The 19,446-nt window shown below is 44.7% G+C and overlaps 1 protein-coding gene across 2 annotated transcripts; it reads right to left on the bottom strand.

The window, feature by feature from the left end:
* Window positions 1-668: 668 nt before the first annotated feature.
* On the bottom strand, window positions 669-12,206 carry NSUN5 (NOP2/Sun RNA methyltransferase 5). 2 transcript variants are annotated; one of them, XM_075594466.1, is made up of 10 exons: window positions 12,045-12,206; window positions 10,885-11,007; window positions 9,012-9,183; window positions 8,806-8,914; window positions 5,329-5,476; window positions 5,129-5,244; window positions 3,956-4,134; window positions 2,647-2,857; window positions 2,163-2,309; window positions 669-1,465 (listed from the first exon to the last, which is right to left on the bottom strand). In XM_075594466.1, the coding sequence occupies exons 1-10, from the start codon at window positions 12,135-12,137 to the stop codon at window positions 1,267-1,269; spliced, it is 1,497 nt and encodes a 498-aa protein (XP_075450581.1). In that variant the 5' UTR covers window positions 12,138-12,206; the 3' UTR covers window positions 669-1,266. The 2 variants fall into 2 exon arrangements, with proteins under 2 accessions (XP_075450581.1, XP_075450582.1); XM_075594467.1 differs by having other exon boundaries at window positions 669-1,462; window positions 12,045-12,204.
* Between the last annotated feature and the right edge of the window lie 7,240 nt (window positions 12,207-19,446).

Raw genomic sequence — 19,446 nt, forward strand, 5'->3', positions numbered from 1 at the left:
GTGTGCCCATCCCCACCCCAAAGAAGCTTATTGGGCAGTTATATATGATAATAGATATGGATATTGGTTTATAGATATACACAGACTGCAGATTACTATGGGAGCAGTCACAATACTAGTAAGCGCTATGCAGCATACAGCTCTGTTACTACTATTGGGTATTAAGATGGTACTATGGCTCTGTGTGAGCACGATTTATGATTTAGCACTGGTTTTGGTTAAATAACTGTTTTCACCTCAATCACCTAAATATCACTGGATTCTCACTAGATATCTGTTTAACATTACAGAACTCATCCCTTCAGGACTCTTGGCACCACAGGACATTTGTTGTGTAATGTAGACTCCATACCACTCTACCCTCCAGCTGTGGACTACCAGGCTATTCCCAGAGGTGTTGCTCAACTAGTTTAACATTGTATACTCCTAGTTTTTCATTTAATAATAATGTTATTCTAATGTGTAGATGCTTGAGTGCATCATATGGGCAGTCCCTCTCTGTAATTCATACTACTACATGTAATTATTTAACACACATATTCAGGTCATCTACTTTGGATAGTATTGCTTTTTTTCAGATGTAGGATAAAATGAATTGAGTCGTGATTAAGGCAAATACGGGTGATGACATTTTATTTACAAAAATATAGGTATTTTATATACTAATGTTTGTTTTTTCCTTAACTGAGGCTGTAGCCTTGAGTCACTAAACTAATTTGTAAGGAGTATAAATTCCTTTCTTTGATCCCTTTTGTGATGTCACTCAGCAGGTCTTGTCAACAATTTTCATTCATCCTTCAAAACGATGCACTCTAAGCAAGTCTCCTGGGTACCGTCAGATAAGATTCATTTCAAAATGAAACAGGTTTGCTTAAAACAGATGATACATCAACACCAAACATGCCGAAGTCGTGACAAATAGATTGCTGGCCCTTTTGCTAGGCAAGTTAAAAAGGTGAAACATGGCAAAGCCCTTCCCCCCCACCCAATCCTCTGTGGGTCATGTAATTGGCCTATTTTCACATCATAACTTGCATCTCTAGCAATAATATCGTCCAATTCCAAATGTGTCATATTTACCCTAATATAAAGACATGTTCCTGTAAGCTTTAGTGTGTGTATATGTATATAACAACAAATCTGCTCCAAAACCATTCATTTACTTGTTTGCATATTCAAAGCAATACAACACAAATTGTACAGCAATTGAAACAGCACAGCGATTTCACTGCCCAGGCTTCCAATAAACCAAGTCCTGCGAGTGAACTAGGGCAGGTCCGTCTTGCGTTTCTTCTTCTTGTGGATCTTTTTTGCCTGACGCAGTTTGTGCAGCGCAGGCTTGGCTTTCCTTTTCCTCTTGCCCTGTGATGTCTTGGGATCTTCCGTCTCACCCTTTCCCCTGTCTTCCTCTTTCATCTTCGTCTCTCTGTAATCTGTGCTCTCCTCTGTAGCTATGGGGGAACTGCTGCCAAAGACAGACACGGTTAGTCCCATACTAAAAGGAATGTCTACTGCTTCCTCTACATTGCACACAAAGCCTTATAGCAGGGGTGCTCAACACAAGACCCAACCCCCCCTCTCCCCCCCATGATGTAGTATGTATATTAAGTGCAGGTAAAGGTTATCGCACCCATTCCAGGATTAACTCCCATTGATTTAAATGAGAGTTAACGCTGGGGCCAGTGCAATAATCTGCATCAGCGCTTGATGCATGTGCCTCGCTTTTCTTATTTTTAAAGCTGGGCCCACAAAAGCATTTGTTTTGCCTTTTGGGATCCCCATTTTGTAAATGGATCATAATTCAAAATGACAAGTTTGCAGGTTGGGCACCCAAAAAAAAAATCCAATTTAGACGTATTCCACGGAGGGGTAGGTTTATCAAATTATTGAATCGAGACAAACTGCCTCCTTTTTCATTGCCACTTTCCCAATCCTCCACTACTGTATAAATCCTCCCATTCAGCCCTCCTGGTGGGACCAGCACATGCCCCCCTCCCCCCCAGGTCAGTTTTTCAGGATATTCCTGCTTCAGCACAAGTGGCTCAATTGCAGACTGAGCCACCTGTGCTGAAGCACAGACTGATTGAGCCTCCACCAATCACTAGTACTACCAAACTTGGGCACCCCAGCTTCTCCCTGTAGACCACATGCAAGCCGCTCACCCTGTGTCATCCTTACTCCTACGCTGGAAGACTGCAACAAAGAAGCCATTGGTAAGCGTCTCCGACAGAGATGCCCGGAGACAGCAACTTGAGCCCGGGAAGGTGTTCAAACCACGCATAGGCCACGAAGGGAGAGCATCCTCCAACCTACAGGACAACCAAACGGGTGCAAGACTGGTAACGCGCTGCCTCAAGTTGCTCAATGAGCAATTGCACCGAACAGGGTATAAGAATCAGCCATTCAGAGCTGAAGTCAAACAATGGTGCCACTATTGGGTGATGAGTTATTAACATATCAACCACGGTTTATGGTTTTTAAAACCCAAATGTGGCTGCAAATTAAAACGTCTCCTTGGAAGAGCTATTTTGACAGGTGAATGGTTGTACATATTTAGTGTCGCTGCGACAACTGTTGTCGCAAATCAAAGACCAGCCACGTTTTCTGCACAAGATGTTGCATTAGGCCCCCCGAGATGCTCCTCACCTGAATTCTCTGTGCTGCTCCAGGGTGCTCCTCACCACATCCTCATTCTCCTGCTGGTGGATGGAGCAGGTAGAGTAGACCACTCGCTGCACAGAGGGGAAGGTGAGCGAGTGGGACAGGGCACGGCGCTGGAAACCCGACAAAGCCTGCAGCCTCTCCGGCTGCTCAGAACCCGCCTCCTCTGTGTGAACCCTCATCTGATCCGGCATCCCTAGGAGAGGGGTGTTAGGATGAGTAAAGAAGGATGAGTAAAGAAAACAAAACTAAGCATCAGGCTGCACACCGTACACAGTGGGGAAAAAAGGTTATTGCTTCACCCACTGGTGATTTTGTAGGAAAAAATATAATGGAACCCAACGTAAAAAAATTCAATTTATACCTAATTGACGATAAATTATTCAGCTCCAAATAAAGAAATCTGGTAGTAAATATATCTTTTCACTCTGTATTCCAGCTCCATTCCTAATCTTCTATTATTGTTCATTTTTCCGTAAGAAAATAAAAAACTCTGTTCCCCACAAATATAGCTCTAGAATCTATGCACCTACATAAATGTCCTTCAATCAGAATGTCTCCTTGACAAAGTGTCACAAAATGCTGCCCATATGGAACGTTTTGTGCCTGAATTTCTACAAGGAAATTCCATTTGTACGATATGAGCGGGACATCCTTTGCAGTCTCAAATACTCAAATACATAAGAACAGTGATATGTTACATTACTACTGTCCTATGCAAATATAGGTTATATGCCGCACACCAAATTAAATGTTGTCAATATATACAGTTACCGGTGCCCCTGGCTCAGGGAATACCTGTCAAAATAATTCAGAATCGGTATATAAGAGGATGATTCAGGGCACTACGGATCAAAAGTTACATTTATTGTCAGAGGCCACTGTGATGGTCGAAAAGTTGTGTTACTCTGACAATAAATGTAATTTTTGATTGAAAAATCCGTAGTGCCCTGAATCACCCTCTGATAATCATTACTACAGTCCAACACAAGGGATCTTATTTTACAAACATTCCAACGTACTTGTAAACTATAGAAACTACTTTATCGTCTCATTTAATGTTTACCTGATCTTGTTTTTGCGATATTGTACACACACACACACACACACACACACACACACACACACAATATTCCATGGTTTCTGCATGGATTGCCGTCCCGGTCATTTCACGGAAAACGTTGCACCCATGGACTGCTTTGTGAAAGTTGGCGTTTCTTTGAATTTGGAAGTGTTGAGGTCTCATTATGCACCGCCCATCTCTCGCGTGTACTCCCCCCCCCCTGCCGCTTACCAGATCCACTGCAAGACGGGTCCACCAGGATGTGGCTTGCTTTCTGGTATTTGGGATCATTTGGGTCAACTGTGAGGAAGTCCCGATTGGCCAGCTCCTGACATGTGACCCCAGCTCGTAGCAACAGCGTGCTCATGGTGGCTAAACGTTTTGTATCCAGGTCAAAAGCGAAAACCTTCCTAGCAGTAGGTGGGGAAGGGTGAAGACCAATTATTGACTGCTTTGAATTTACATAAAGTCTTACTGCATTATCTAGTAACGTTGTAGGAATGACACACACAATTCCCTGCTTCCCACATTAACAAGAGAGCATCTTGTGTCATTCACTCCCCCGAGCAGAAGTCCAGTCACCCGTGGCCCATTTTGTAACAGTTGCAGTATGTCACATCCCCGGAGGTGGGGAATAAAAGGGTTTGTTAGTAATGTTTGATGCTAAATGATGTTCCAAAATGCAAGTTTTAAAGCATCAATTCAACATAATTCAAGCTTGAAAAATACAGGAGGTCAAGAGGAGATTTAGTGCGATGCTCCCAGCTCCCGGTAATCCCAGCTCCCGGTAATCCCAGCTCCCGGTAATCCCCTGGTTTACAAGATAAAAGGTCATCATATCCACCAGCCATGCAGAAGTTGTCCGACGGCACACTGCGTCAGCCTTGAATTGTGAGGAAATGTAACAGTTATAAGAACCGGTACTGGTGGTTGGTTCAGAGTACAGGTAGTCCCCGCTTTTCCGACACAATGCGTCTCGCAAACCCGCGTCGGATGCTGGACAGTCAGAAAGTGGGACCCATGTTAACAGGCGACGGTTTCCGTCGGATGCGCGAAAACCGCTGCGGATAATGAGGTTTTTAGACTGCATTATGCGCCGTCGGAAAACGCACCCGACAAAGCGAAACGTTGGAAAACGAGGACTACATCTGTAATGACAATTGCACCAATAGGTGTGTTCCATGTGCAGGGGTCATGGACAACCTGCCACTGTCAATTACAATGGTATGGACTGCGTGGCTGGATGATGTCACCGGTCTTATTTTAAGATGACAATACAATACATCTCAAAGAACCTTGCTTTTCTGCAGAGTTCATGCAGCTTCTAGCCCTTTACAACAACCATCTATTCAACTAATGTCCCATAAACTCCGTTACATACCCACGGACCCCTGCAACGCTTACCCCTTGTTCTGCAACATGGCAGCTAGTTGGCTTGTCTTGTTTCCAGGAGCAGCACAGGCATCAATCACATGGGAAGCCACAGGAGGGGCCAGGAGCAAGGCGGGGAGACAACTTGCCTAGGGAAAGTGACACTTCAGCAGGACCCTGCGTGGGAGGGCAAGCTTGGGCTTGCAAAAGGGCAGTGATTAGAGGAAGCTCACCTTGTCCTGCAGTATAAGGTGCCCTGCTGTGTATAAGGTGTCCTTGTGGAAGTCAGTGTTTGGGGGGAATGCCAGCAGATGTGGAACATGGAGATCCTGCAGGAACCTCTTCCCTTTCTGCTGACCCAGCTCTGCCAGCTCCTGTATACTGCAGGACACACATTTTTTTTTACAGTGTAGATAATGTTAAAAAAAACTCATTAAGAATATTAATAACATGTATGCCATAGATAAAAAAAGGAGCAGGGCTCTCGACAAATAAGCTCGCCCGTAGCCAGTTGATATTACCAGCTGGCGACTAGCGGTTTTCATTAACATTAATAATAGACCACAGAGGGAGAGCAGGGCAGCAGGGAGGAGGAAGATGGCGGGCGGCGGAAGCAGACGAGGAGGACTGAGGACCACGGGAGTGGAACAGGGCAGCAGAGGAGGAAGACAGCAGGCAAAGGGAGAAGATCACTGAGGACCATGTCAGCGGAGAAGGGTGGCACAGGACCAATGCCGGGGAGGAGCCTGCCCCAGCGGTCCGACCCGGACGTCTTTAAGGACTTCGTGTCTGCCGCTGCTACAACGCTCTCCTCCCCGGCCGTCCTCCTGTGCCACCCTGCTCTGCTGGCATGGTCCTCAGTGCTCTTCTCCCGCCGCCTACTGTCTTCCTCCTCTGCTCCGCTCCCATGGTTCTCAGTCCTCTTCCACCACCACAGTCCACTGTCTTCCACCTCTGCTGCCCTGCTCCTGTAGCCACCCGACATCCTCCTCCTCTGTTCTCTTCTACCGCTGCCCTCCTCCAGCGAAGCCAGGTAGGAGAGGGGGGTTTAGAGGAGAAAGAGGGGGGGGGGGGGGAAGAGGCAAACGCTCAGTCGCCTTCATTATCTGCTGTCGGTTTTAAATCAGGAACAGATATAGAGATAGAGAAATATCTATATCCATCTGCAAGCTGGCTTTGTACATCTAAACTACCCTATTTCCTCGATTCTAAGATGCCATCGATTCTAAGACGCACCCTTGATTTAATAAAAAAATTTGGGGGGAAAAAACATTATATTAAATGTGCAGAATTTTTTTCTGGGGAGAGAGAGAGAGAGAGAGAGGGGGGGAGAATGGAGAGAAGGATGGAAGGAGAGGAGAGAAGGGGGGAGGGAGGGAGAGAGAAAAGGAGAGGGATAGGAGGGAAGGGGGGGAGAGGGATAGGAGGGAAGGGGGGGAGAGGGATAGGAGGGAAGGGGGGGAGAGGGATAGGAGAGAAGGGGGGGGAGGGATAGGAGGGAAGGGGGGGAGAGGGATAGGAGGGAAGGGGGGGAGAGGGATAGGAGAGAAGGGGGGAGAGGGATAGGAGGGAAGGGGGGGAGAGGGATAGGAGGGAAGGGGGGGAGAGGGATAGGAGGGAAGGGGGGGAGAGGGATAGGAGGGAAGGGGGGGAGAGGGATAGGAGGGAAGGGGGAGAGAGGGATAGGAGGGAAGGGGGAGAGAGGGATAGGAGGGAAGGGGGAGAGAGGAGGGAAGGGGGAGAGGAGGGAGGGAGAGAGAGGAGAGAAAAGGAGAGGGGGCGGAGAGAAAAGGAGAGGGGGAGGAGAGGGATAGGAGGGAAGGGATAGGAGGGGAGAGGGATAGGAGGGAAAGTGGGGAGAGGGATAGGAGGGAAGGGGGAGAGGGATAGGAGGGAAGGGGGAGAGGGATAGGAGGGAAGGGGGGAGAGGGATAGGAGGGAAGGGGGAGAGGGATAGGAGGGAAGGGGGAGGGATAGGAGGGAAGTGGGGGAGAGGGATAGGAGGGAAGTGGGGGAGAGGGATAGGAGGGAAGAGGGGAGAGGGATAGAAGGGAAGGGGAGGGGAGGGATAGGAGGGAAGGGGGTAGGGATAGGAGGGAAGGGGGGGAGAGGGATAGGAGGGAAGGGGGATAAGAGGGAAGGGGGAGAGGGGGATAGGAGGGAAGGGGGGAGAGGAGGGAAGGGGGGAGAGGGATAGGAGGGAAGGGGGATAAGAGGGAAGGGGGAGAGGGGGAGAGGAGGGAAGGGGGGAGAGGAGGGAAGGGGGGAGAGGAGGGAAGGGGGGAGAGGAGGGAAGGGGGGAGAGGAGGGAAGGGGGGAGAGGAGGGAAGGGGGGACAGAGATAGGAGGGAAGGGGGGACAGAGATAGGAGGGAAGGGGGGACAGAGATAGGAGGGAAGGGGGGACAGAGATAGGAGGGAAGGGGGGGGAGAGAGAGATAGGAAGGAAGTTGGGGAGAGAGATAGGAGGGAAGTTGGGGAGAGAGATAGGAGGGAAGTTGGGGAGAGAGATAGGAGGGAAGTTGGGGAGAGAGATAGAAGGGAAGGGGGAGAGAGATAGGAAGGATGGGGAGAGGGATAGAATGGAAGGACACACAGAGACAGACAGACACACACACAGAGAGACAGACTGACAGACACACACAGAGAGACACACAGAGATACACACACACACACACACACACACACACACACACACACAGATCTCCTTCTGCATGTGCAGCTCACACAGATTTGACAGGGGGGAGGGGGGCTGCTGTGAAGACATACCCCTGTCCGTGGGATCTCCACTGAACTCTCTGCACCTCATGGAGGGGGGGGCGGCCATGATCTCTCTGCACAGAGGGGAGTGGGGCTGTGATCGTAAATTAAGCTGTTATGCTAAGACCCAGCCGGCATCTGCAGCATATCTCTCTGCACGAGGGGGAGGAGGGGGGCCCGTGATCGCAGACATTTTTGCTGCACACAGAAAACCCGGCAGGCATCTCCAGCAGCGCCCCCTGGCTGGTTTTTTTTCCCCCCAGTACATCGATTGTAAGACGCAGACCTATTTCAGCCACGTGAAAAAGGGAAAAAACCTGCGTCTTACAATCGAGGAAATACGGTATTACCATAACGCAACTGGCCTGAAATCACACAGAGTTGACATTCGATTTGGAATCCAGCACTAAAAGGCAAAGTCTCATATAACCCCATATACCGGAGTTGTGATCAGATAAATTCCCTCAGCCTCTATCATTTTTACTATAGCTTTTATAGTGGAATACATGTTTATAAGCGTTATAGGTTTAAGCCCCAGAGTCTTAACTGTTAACAAGTACAACAACAAAACAAACAGATATAGGGCCATATTCATTAAACAAACCTGGAATGCACTTTATGGCTTAGAATCACTTTATTCATATAGGCAATACTGGGTCAGAGCTCATATTGTACAAAACAACGTGGCAAGATTTCGAAGACCACAGCAGTTTGGTGGAAAAATCCCACTGGAGGTCATTTCCAAGGGTCCCGCGAAAAAAGAAGAAGAAAAATATGCTGATCCATAAATATTTATCCAATATAGAAAACTACTGGAGAGTTTTATAATAAAACACCTGCTCAGGGTTGAAAAGCGGAGAGAAAAAAGGCGCGTGCAAAATGACCCCTTTTATTTGACCACGGGGACACATCACTTCCCTTTCTGACGCACACACCCCTCAGGTAAGTTACCTCCGTGCTTTGCCCAGGTAGGTGTAGCCTTGCCGCTTGAAGTACGCGATGACGTCAGCGATGCAGGTCTTTAGCGTGTTCACACGGACATACCGCGGCACAGTGGGGTCTGCGAGCAGAGAGGCGGTCAAGAATTAGCCCAAGGAAGCAAACGATACATACTGCGGCCTCGGCCCACACCCCCCCACCCCCCATATCTCACGTACCACGAGCCGCACCGCCCAGCGATGTCACCAGGTCCTTGTTGTTGCTGACCTTCTCTCTGACCTTTAGACGAGCAAGCTCAGCGTGCAGCCGCGCCTGGTGCGCAAGGAGAGTCGCTTTCCAGCGACCCCCACACTGCAGCCCCTTCCCGAACAGCAAGTCATACACCAGCACCTTAGGCAGCAAAAGGAGCAGGAGAGGAGTTGGGCGCCGAGCTCGAGAAACCTCGAACACAGAAGGCTTTCAACCTCGGTTCTTGGGAGGTTACCAGGGGCACAAGGTTCGGTAATGACAATAACCCAATCATTTTAAGTATTTGCTATATTTTTTTTTAATGGAATATTTCAAATGGTTATCGGATGTTGCACCGCAATATTGTACATTTGACATACTATAGAAAGCGTCAAACAGAATGAAGGCCTACACATCAACAGCGGTCTTATATACACAGTATATAAATGATGTGAATCTGTGTGTGTTGGTACGTGTGACTATGCATGCCCAAATCGGCGTATATCATTGCAGATATTAGTGTGTATGTTTAGATCAGGTGCGTCCACGCCTTTTGTGTACGAGTGCCTACGATTCAATGTGTTACTGCGTGTGTACATCAGTGTGACTGTATGTGTACCATGTGTATTAGTGAATCTGTGCAGTAAGATTCAGGGGATCGGGTGCTTGGATTGGAGATCTTCAGATCACACTACTGAACCCTTCAATGCCCGTGGGGCAGGCAGCACATTGCAGTCCAAGTTTGTGCTTACAGATATATTTGCCCTGTCTGACTCCCCTGCTAACTACTTCATTCAATCGAGGGACGTTTGTGTTTGCATTTTATTATTTTACTTTTATAGACCTTTTCTTGCCCTTCCCAACGCTGTTTTTATTGTAAAAAAATAAATATCTGATGCTCCGTTCAGGAGTTTTAAGCGTTTGAAATATAAAAATGTCCGGGAGGTTAAAAATGGAGCTCTCCCCAGAGCCCAGTTACCGTGGTAACCTCAGAAGCTAGAGATTAAGAAAGTTGTGATTTAAAGAAAAAACATTTTTTGTAATCTTAAACAGGACATGTTTGGGGGGCAGCATACTAATATTAAACTTATATAGGCTCCTGGGGGTGGGGGATTGCTATTTTAATGCACTTTGATCAGCTGCAGCTCGGGGTTACGTAGTAGGAAGGTTGGGGTATTCGAGAATCCATTATTTATGGCAACAATGACAATATACGTACAATCATAGCACCAGCAGTAATTGTGCTGAGTGTAGTGGTGCCGAGTATAACAAACAGCACAGTCCTGACTTTACTGTACACATTAGAAACATAAGGTCCTTCCTGTTTACTTGATCATCAGGAAAGAGAGGATTGTCATTATTACCCTGTTAGCGTGCTGGGAATGTGTGTGTGTCACTATTACCCTGTTAGCGTGCTGGGAATGTGTGTGTGTGTCACTATTACCTTGTTATCGTGCTGGGAATGTGTGTGTCACTATTACCCTGTTAGCGTGCTGGGAATGTGTGTGTGTCACTATTACCCTGTTAGCGTGCTGGGAATGTGTGTGTGTCACTATTACCCTGTTAGCGTGCTGGGAATGTGTGTGTCACTATTACCCTGTTAGCGTGCTGGGAATGTGTGTGTGTCACTATTACCCTGTTAGCGTGCTGGGAATGTGTGTGTCACTATTACCCTGTTAGCGTGCTGGGAATGTGTGTGTCACTATTACCCTGTTAGCGTGCTGGGAATGTGTGTGTGTCACTATTACCCTGTTAGCGTGCTGGGAATGTGTGTGTGTCACTATTACCCTGTTAGCGTGCTGGGAATGTGTGTGTCACTATTACCCTGTTAGCGTGCTGGGAATGTGTGTGTGTCACTATTACCTTGGCCAGGGTGAAGGGCAGTTTCTTTGGCACCCGCAGCAATTCCGAGCGGTTGATGATTTCCTCCAGCACTGCAGAATAGCGCAGGGTCTCGCACAGGAGTGCGTACAGCTGGCGTATATTCTAAGAGCAAACACACGGGCAATTCAGGGACTAATAGCAGAATGCAGCTCATAATCTTAGCTTTATGTGGCTATGTACATTTTTAGGTAAACTCTAAAAGGAGTATATGGCAAGAACTATTACACATAGGTCCGGATTCCATTATACTGTCTGCACCATTATATGCTTGTCTCTCCTCTGAGGTGGATTTGTCTGAGTTGGAGACACAGATTCCCTGGCACCCAGTCTAATCCTGTGTTTGCTTTTAGTATCTTTTCGTTTTTGATACTTTCACATCACAATTTTACTGTTTCACTGATATTCACTTGTACATTTGCACTCCCCTTTCTTTTTATCTATATTGCTTTTGGAAACTATCCTTCATTTGGGTTACAGAGCTGCCTTTTGTTTTTCACTTTATATTTGTTATTTTAGTCAGGGACCTTGGGTTCTCCCCCCCCCCCCCCCCATATATTTAGGAGCACCTTCATATTGTTTTAGTCACTTGCTGCATTACAAAACCTGTCCCGCTAAACCTAATCTATATTCCCAACATCAATGGAGTTGTGACATTGTTTCTATAATGAGCCACCATGTTGTGAGGCAATGTTCGACACCAGTAATGTTTTGGGCTAAAAATGATCATGTAAGCGGCCATAGTGTTGTCTTGACATTACGAGACCCCCACAGCAAAATATGGTATTACTGGTGTGTTAACAAAAATATGCACAATTTTTGAGGTTGCAGCATAATTCTCAGCACAGTACAATGTGCGGGGGTTAGTTATATAATCGATCGCTTTCTCCTTTGTTTGATAACAGTTTCAGCGTCTCCCAATTACATTTCAAATGTGGGAAGGACAACTATTACTTTATACATATATATATATATATATATATATATATATATATATATATATATACCCCAGGATTTGCTTAAGTGACAAGAGTTAAGGAAAAGATAGATACACTGCCCCTGCATATAGTAATAACATGCTGGTGCCACAAACAGACTGGTAAATAAATAATACATACAAAATACACCCCACCCTACCCTACCCTGAAGCCGCTGTCATACACCAGGGTCTTCACAGCCCCCTCTCTCTGCTGCAGCTTGTCCAGGATCCCGGCTGCAGTCTGGTACAGCGCCATCACTCCCAGGAAGTATGCGGCTCACACACGTGTCTCTCCCACTAGGACATTTACGGCCGTGCTGCAAAGCAGCCACCATCAGCAAGTTTTACGGCAGCAGCGCTCAGTCCCTGCAGGTAGCAGGTTACACAGTGAGCTGCAGGGCTGAGTTGAGGAAGTAGAAGTAATGATATACCCAGTATGCTATAGATAGATTACTTTGCAAAATGACATATTGCTCTGTATTTGTGTTAATACATTTAAACAACCTATTGGGAGAAAAATAGGACAAAAAGGAAATATAGTATTTGTTTTTTTTTTTTAACTCATAACGGTAACATGAACATGAATGGTATTGCTAACTAAGTTTGTACCTGCCAAGCAGTGCTGTCAGCCATAGCCAATTGTCCTTCAAAATATGAATATGCTTAATTTCATAGTGATAAGGTGATACAAATATCAATATATGTAAATATATATATATATATATATATATATATATATATATATATATATATATATTGAATAGATGAGAACAAGGCACTCCGTCAGGTAGATATAGGTGGGTGCTAATCCTATATAAATCAAATAGGCTATACGATACCGTGTAAGCAGATATCAGAGGCAGCACTCCAGTAGATATTCAAAAAAAAAGGTGTTTAATGTGACATATAAACCAACGTTTCGGTCCCCCACATGGGACCATCTCATCACCTTGAGAAAGGTCCCGTGTGGAGGACCGAAACGTTGGTTTATATGTCACATTAAACACCTTTTTTTTTGACTATCTACTGGAGTGCTGCCTCTGATATCTGCTTACACGGTATCGTATAGCCTATATATATATATATGTATAGGTATCAGTACCGTGTTAGCCGAGCTTCAATAATCAAAAAACAAATAGATGATACCGTTCTGTGGCTAACGAAATGCTTTTATTTGTGCGAGCTTTCGAGATACACTGATCTCTTCTTCCGGCGATGTTACAATGAATGAAGCAAGCAAAGGGTATTCATTCATTGTAACATCGCCGGAAGAAGAGATCAGTGCATCTCGAAAGCTCGCACAAATAAAAGCATTTCGTTAGCCACAGAACGGTATCATCTATTTATTTTTTGATTATATATATATATATATATATATATATATATATATATATAAAAAACTATGTGTGTGTTTAAATGAAATGTTTAAAATTCTTCCTTAAAGGCATGAAAAGGTAGATGGCCTCGATTAGATACGTTATTTTTGCTCGTGGTTGTATATACATGTATATATGTGTGCAGGTCTCCATGTATGCATATATGGATTTGTGTATACAGTACAGTATATGTGTTTTCTCAGGAGCTTGACAAAGGACCGTATTGGTCTGAAACATCGTTCGTTTTTGCATTTGCCCATTAAATACATTTACATTTTTATTGACAACTAAGCGTGTGCTGAGGATTTCCTTTTTCTGTGTGTTTTTTATATGTACTTTCATATATTGATCTTTGCAGATATATTGCACTAGCCTATGTTATGCATTGTTCTGTAATTGACTTTATGAATGTGTATGTATTGTTTGTTGTTCTATATGTGTTACGCTTGCGCTCACCACGAACAAGGCGGGACCCCCGGTACTGAGGTGGGAAAGTATTAAACTGCGCACCAACAGCACCGGAGGCACGCCTGGAGAGTGGGTTGTCAGCGTAGCCGGGTCTGGATTGGAGAGATCGGGTTAGTTTAGATACTTGCCGGAGTCCGGGGGGGGAGCCAGTGGGATGGTTGGAGTCTGTTGTGCCGCGGTCGGGGGTTGGAGCCAGGAGATTGGTAGAGTGTCCGTAAGCTATGATCAGGTATGGAGAGGTGCGGGTAGTCAGAGGCAAGCCGGGGTCGTTATCCAGAGCGGGTCCAGTAGTCAAGCCGGGGTCTTTATCCAGAGGGGGTCCTATAATCAAGCCGGGTCGGTACACAAGAAAGCAACAGAGAGATAGCAACAAGGCACAAGGCACAGCAAACGCAGGAACACACGGCTACACAGGTTTGTGCTCAGCAAGGTGAGGCTGGGGGCGGAGCGGAGGTGCGGCCTCTGCGGAGGCAGGGATAGGCTTCAGGAGACAAGTGGGCATTTAGTAACTTGCCACGCAGCTGGGGAGCGGTGCACGACGTGACAGACACGCAACGTGACCGGGGGGCAGAGCCAAGCTCCGTGGCACGGAGTGAATAGCTGCGGGTGCGCGCACGCTCTGTAAACAGAGTGGGGGAGCACGCTGCAGCAGGTAAGGATGGAACACGCCGCAGAGGACATGTTCCCAGATTCCTTACAATATCTTGTTTTTGCAGTGAATTCCATATGAATATTTTATATTTATTCATTGGTTTTTATGATTGATCTATAATATTTTGATCACTTATTTTTTTCTACTTCGGAATCTATTACTAAATATTTATATGTATATGGTTGTCTAAATAATTTTTATGCATATGTTTGTTTTTAAATGAGTGTAGTAGGATGAGCAACATATATATTTTGATTGAATATTTTAAATATCTTGCTTATTTAGTACACATGCACATACATATTTATACATATATAGAATTTCTCATGGAAATGTTACCAAAATGTATTTTAATTGTAGCTTGGGGTTAATAATACTGTCTAATTAGGGAGGTGGCCTATATAAGGCCCCCTAGTATGTTGGGTACTGACCCACTGGTGAAGCATATCTACGCGAAACGCGTTGAGGAATTGCTTCCATTACCATTGTGGGAGATGGTACAATGATGCTGGTGGACAGCCAATTCGAATCTCTGGTGTTTGCTCAATACCATCGGTCTATAATATCAATCTGTTACTTAATTTTTCTTATATAACTTAGGATTACTATCATAAATACAAACTTCACAACTGTAACCCTCCCCCCGCACCAAACTCAATGACTAAATAATTTAACCAATATGCAGTTTAGTCGTGGTAGATAATTACAAGATGCTATAATTGTGTTCTCTAATGTAGTGTCCAGAGTATAATTGTTTATCCAACTATTAAGTTGTTGCTCCTTCGTGAAGATTGTCTTCTATGATGAGTAAGTAATATTCTAGTGAAGCACCAATGTTTTTCTATATCAGATTTCACTCTTTGTGATAGTGAATTAATCTACCAACCCCATTTCTTTATTAAATCTAGCTTCTAGTTTATCTATACTCATCAGTGGCAATAAGTACGTTTGTCCTGTATCAATTGTTGGAGGGGTATGAGAACCACTGCAACATGATTGAAATAATATTACTAGCAGCTAGAAAGACAATCGCTTTTTACTGGCTTTATGTTATCATCTGCAGATAACCAGGCCTCTATATTGGCAAACAATCGGACCAGTGGATCATTGGGTTTTGTGAGTCCAGTGATTCTCATTCCAAAACATTGTCCCAAAAATGTATTTGATATATCTGCAATGCTTAAGATCTGCCCTTGGTTCCTCACACTTGGGTCATTGTTTAGTGTTTCCATCATGTCTGTTAAAGGCCTAATTATTCCATGTGCATTTTTTCGAATTGTATGTACTTCACGTCTCTGGTATTAACTTGTATATCCTGGATAGTCCGCCTAATAGTTCGTCTATATGTTAGATCTCCGGGAAGTCTTTCTGCAAGGCAGATAACGTATTCTGTAACACCTGAGCATGGTCAATTTCCCTAATTAAATTGTAGAGTTCAGATATTGGGTGTCTGGATTTTCTTGTGTGATAAAAATAATCATCAAATCTATTATTTTGTAATGTAAGTGTTTTGTAATTTGATTAAAAAAAATTACAATAGTCTACGGCTTGTAAATATGCGAATAAGTGACCTTTTTAGTCAATCTCTTTTCACAATTAATTATTGGAATAGTATAAAGGTTTGCTTATCTCTGTCCATTAACTGGTCTGAGCAAGTAATACATTTTGTCTTCCAGACTAAAAGGATTCTTATTCTACTCCTGGTGTCTTCCCTTGTCTCCCTGTATGTTATAATAGAGTCTCTTATGATCACAGACATGTCTACAATATCCATAACGCCTCTGGGCACATAAGGCTACACGTACCCTCATATATCCCTAACTCTGTCCTGTACACACACTCCTTTTAGCTTGGTTGATCCGTGTCAGATTCCGGTGGTGCGGTGCCCCCGGTAGAACCCAAACTAACGTTTCCTCTTTAGGTATCACTGCCAGAGCCATGTTTCGGAAAACATCTTCACTGTAGGACAGTCTTGCATCAATAGCTTCCAAATGCTGCTGGTAAGCTTCTTCCTCTTCCAGAGGAGTTAACAGACTCCCACCAGCACACAACCTTACCCCTTCTAACTACAGGCATCTGGATAAGCTCAACTCGGGTGCGATGCTTCACCGTCACCCCATTCTTTCCTCTCGGACCAGACAGGAAAAAGGTGGAACCGATATCCACCATACGGCTATCCCGCAAACATGCCAGTCGGGGGACACCTGCTCCAACAGATTGCTGATTTTAGCTCTTGAAGGACCCAGCAGGACATCAGGGCCAGGTGCTTTATTTACTTTAATTTTATCAAGCCGCCTATGCACTTCTTCCTCAGTTAACCAATTGTTTGTTAATATATTGTGTGACAGAGTCACAGTCTGTGTATGCTAGAGAGAGCTTGCAGGATGTATGCTTCCCAGCATGCAGGAGGTTACACTCCTCTGGAGAGACAATCAGCTATGGTGTTCCAGGTAACTGCTGATTGCAAAGGGGTTTAAAGGCTTCAGTAAGCTGCCAGAGCAGAGAGACTTTCCACAACCAGTAGTATAGTGGTTTTGTATGGTTCCCTAGGCCTCCTGGACCCCACACCCAGGAACCTGAGTTACAGACGGTTGAGGAAGCAGAGCTGCCTTTCTACAAGGTGCCACAATATCCAGAGGGATTTCCTGGAGACTCCTGGGATGGAGTTCCCAAACCTCAAGATAAGGACTTTATATTTTGTATGTTATAGTTTTGTTTAGCACTGGAAGTTAGCCCAGCTACCCAGTTGGACAGTCGGGGCCAGTGCTGTGTCGTTAGCCTCCCTACTGTGGAGTAGGTTTTATTTTTATGGTTTTTGTTTTGCCTTTAAGGGGCAGTGTCCAATATTGTATTTTTGATGTGGAAAAATAAACCACTGAAGAGTTTGTTAAGGCCTAAAATACATTGTGTAGACCCTACCATGATGTCGCCCTGCCGCAATAAGTTGTGGCTTCTCCTGGCTAGCTATTTGCAATTGACTCCTCCTTGGTAAATACAGAAGCAACTATAGCATCCTATATTCTTTATTTCTAATATTTTTGTTATTAAGGTACTTGAACAACTTTTTAGGGTTGATCTTACTTTCTGTTTTTGCCTTTTTGCAATTTTTGTTGCATTGCTTATAATTATAATAAGGTGCCTCAGTAACTTCTGACTTTATGAATCTAAACGCCTGCCTCTTCCTTTCCATTTCCTCCCATATCTGTTTATTTAGCCACATTGGTTTAGACTTGTTTCTTTTATATTTATTACCCAAGGGTGTAACACTGATATGTGTGCTTATCCAACAATGTTTTAAAGATTGCCCGTTTATCTTCCAATTTGTTTTCCTTCAAACATTTAATCCCAATATATTTCTTGTAGATTATGCCTTTGGGTTATTAAAGCCTGCGTTTCTAAAATTTAGTTTTTGTTGAATCTGTATAATATGGCTTTTGATAATTTAGTACAAATGTTGCCCGACTTGGATATTTGTTATTACTTATACATTGTTTGATATTACCAAATCCAGTAATGCCCCTCTCCTGGTTGGTTCCTCAATAATTCGGGTCGTGTAATTGTCTTTTAGCACACCTAAAAAACTGTTTCCTTTAGCTGTACTGCTAATCTCATTGCTCAAATCGATGTCCGGATTATTAAAATCACTTATACTTCCTCGATGGTCTTTTTTTTTTATAACAGGTTTGAAGGACTATTTAAGGGCTTGATACTTGAAAAAGAGATGTACATTTAAATGTATCTCTAGCTCTGTCGCTATCTGAGGTTAACCCCTTCATTGCCAAGAGTTGACTTTGTAGACCATGAGTCTAGAACGCCCGTTGTAAACGGTCATCAACGGGTTAGGATTTAAGGATATCCCTGCTTCAGCAAAGGTGGCTCCATCAAAATGACTGAACCGCCTGTGCTGAAGTAGGGATATCCTTAAATCCTGGCCTGATGGTGGCCCTTGAGGACTGGTATTGAGCACCCCTGTTGTGTAGACCCTTCTGTCAGCAAAGGGGCCACGTGAATTGCATGTTAAAACAAACTGATTTGCAGTAAAATAAAACGTATTAGTTACAGCTACTCATTATTTGTTATGACAACTGCAGAATATACTATACAGGCAAAACCGCGTATCCGTCGGCCCGCTTTCCGTCAAACGCCTTATCCGACGCCGCAGAATGCAGTGCGCCGGACGCATTATCCTACGTCGGAACCGCTTATCCGACACTCACCGTCGCGGATTAACATGGACCCGCAATCCGACGGTCCGTTATCCAACGGCGGTTTGTGGGAAGCATTCCGTCGTGTAAGCGACGACCAACTGTACACTGGACAGAACTTCTATACCAGTTGCAATGTACCTTGTCATTTAATTTACATGTAGACTGCAAGCTTTAACGAGCACATTGTTTTTTTTCCAAGATTGTTGAGGTTAAATCCTGGTTCCTAATACCCTTGAGTGTTCCCCATGATGTAGTCCCCAAGTCATGGGCTCTATCATCCCAGGGATTCCATATAATTTTCTAGAGATTCCATCTCCTTTTTCCAGAAATTGCGTTCAGCGCTCCAGACGCGATCTTGCTTAACAAACCCTAGTGCTCTGGAATAGGGAAGCATGCTTTAAACTGTTTTCATTCCTACTTATCAGGTAGATCCCAACATGTGTCTCAGGCTCTAACTCCAACCCCCTGGATATCACCTGTGGTGTTCCGCAAGACTCTGTTCTGGGGCCCCTATTCTTCTCAGTGTTCATCAATGATCTTCCTACAGCTTGTAAGAGAGCTTCAATACACATGTATGCAGATGACACAATCTTATATGCACACAGCCCTAGCCTCTCTGACCGTGAACACATACTTCAATCTGACTTTTTGAGACTTGACAATTGGATTTCCCAAAACAAACACTGACAATACTGTAACAATGGTATTTGGGACCAAGGCTACATTTTTAAAGCTTCCAATGACTGAGCTCCAGATCAGAACTAACGCTAATACCACCCTAACTCCTGTTACTAGTACCCCAAACCCACCTTAGCAAACTTGATACCCTCTACAATTCAATATGCCATTTTGTTCTCCAAT

This window comes from Ascaphus truei, chromosome 3 (genome assembly GCF_040206685.1).
Source record: "Ascaphus truei isolate aAscTru1 chromosome 3, aAscTru1.hap1, whole genome shotgun sequence".
NCBI classification, from domain to species: domain Eukaryota; kingdom Metazoa; phylum Chordata; class Amphibia; order Anura; family Ascaphidae; genus Ascaphus; species Ascaphus truei.

Bases quoted from the DNA above. Each gene is read 5' to 3' on its own strand.
- NSUN5 (XM_075594466.1), bottom strand. From the start codon at position 12,137: ATGGCGCTGTACCAGACTGCAGCCGGGATCCTGGACAAGCTGCAGCAG. The intron at 2,310-2,646 runs GTGAGGAGCATC...GTTGTCCTGTAG, and splicing joins GAGCAGCACAGAGAATTCAG to GTTGGAGGATGCTCTCCCTT. The intron at 1,466-2,162 runs GTGAGCGGCTTG...TGTCTTTGGCAG, and splicing joins AGGAGTAAGGATGACACAGG to CAGTTCCCCCATAGCTACAG.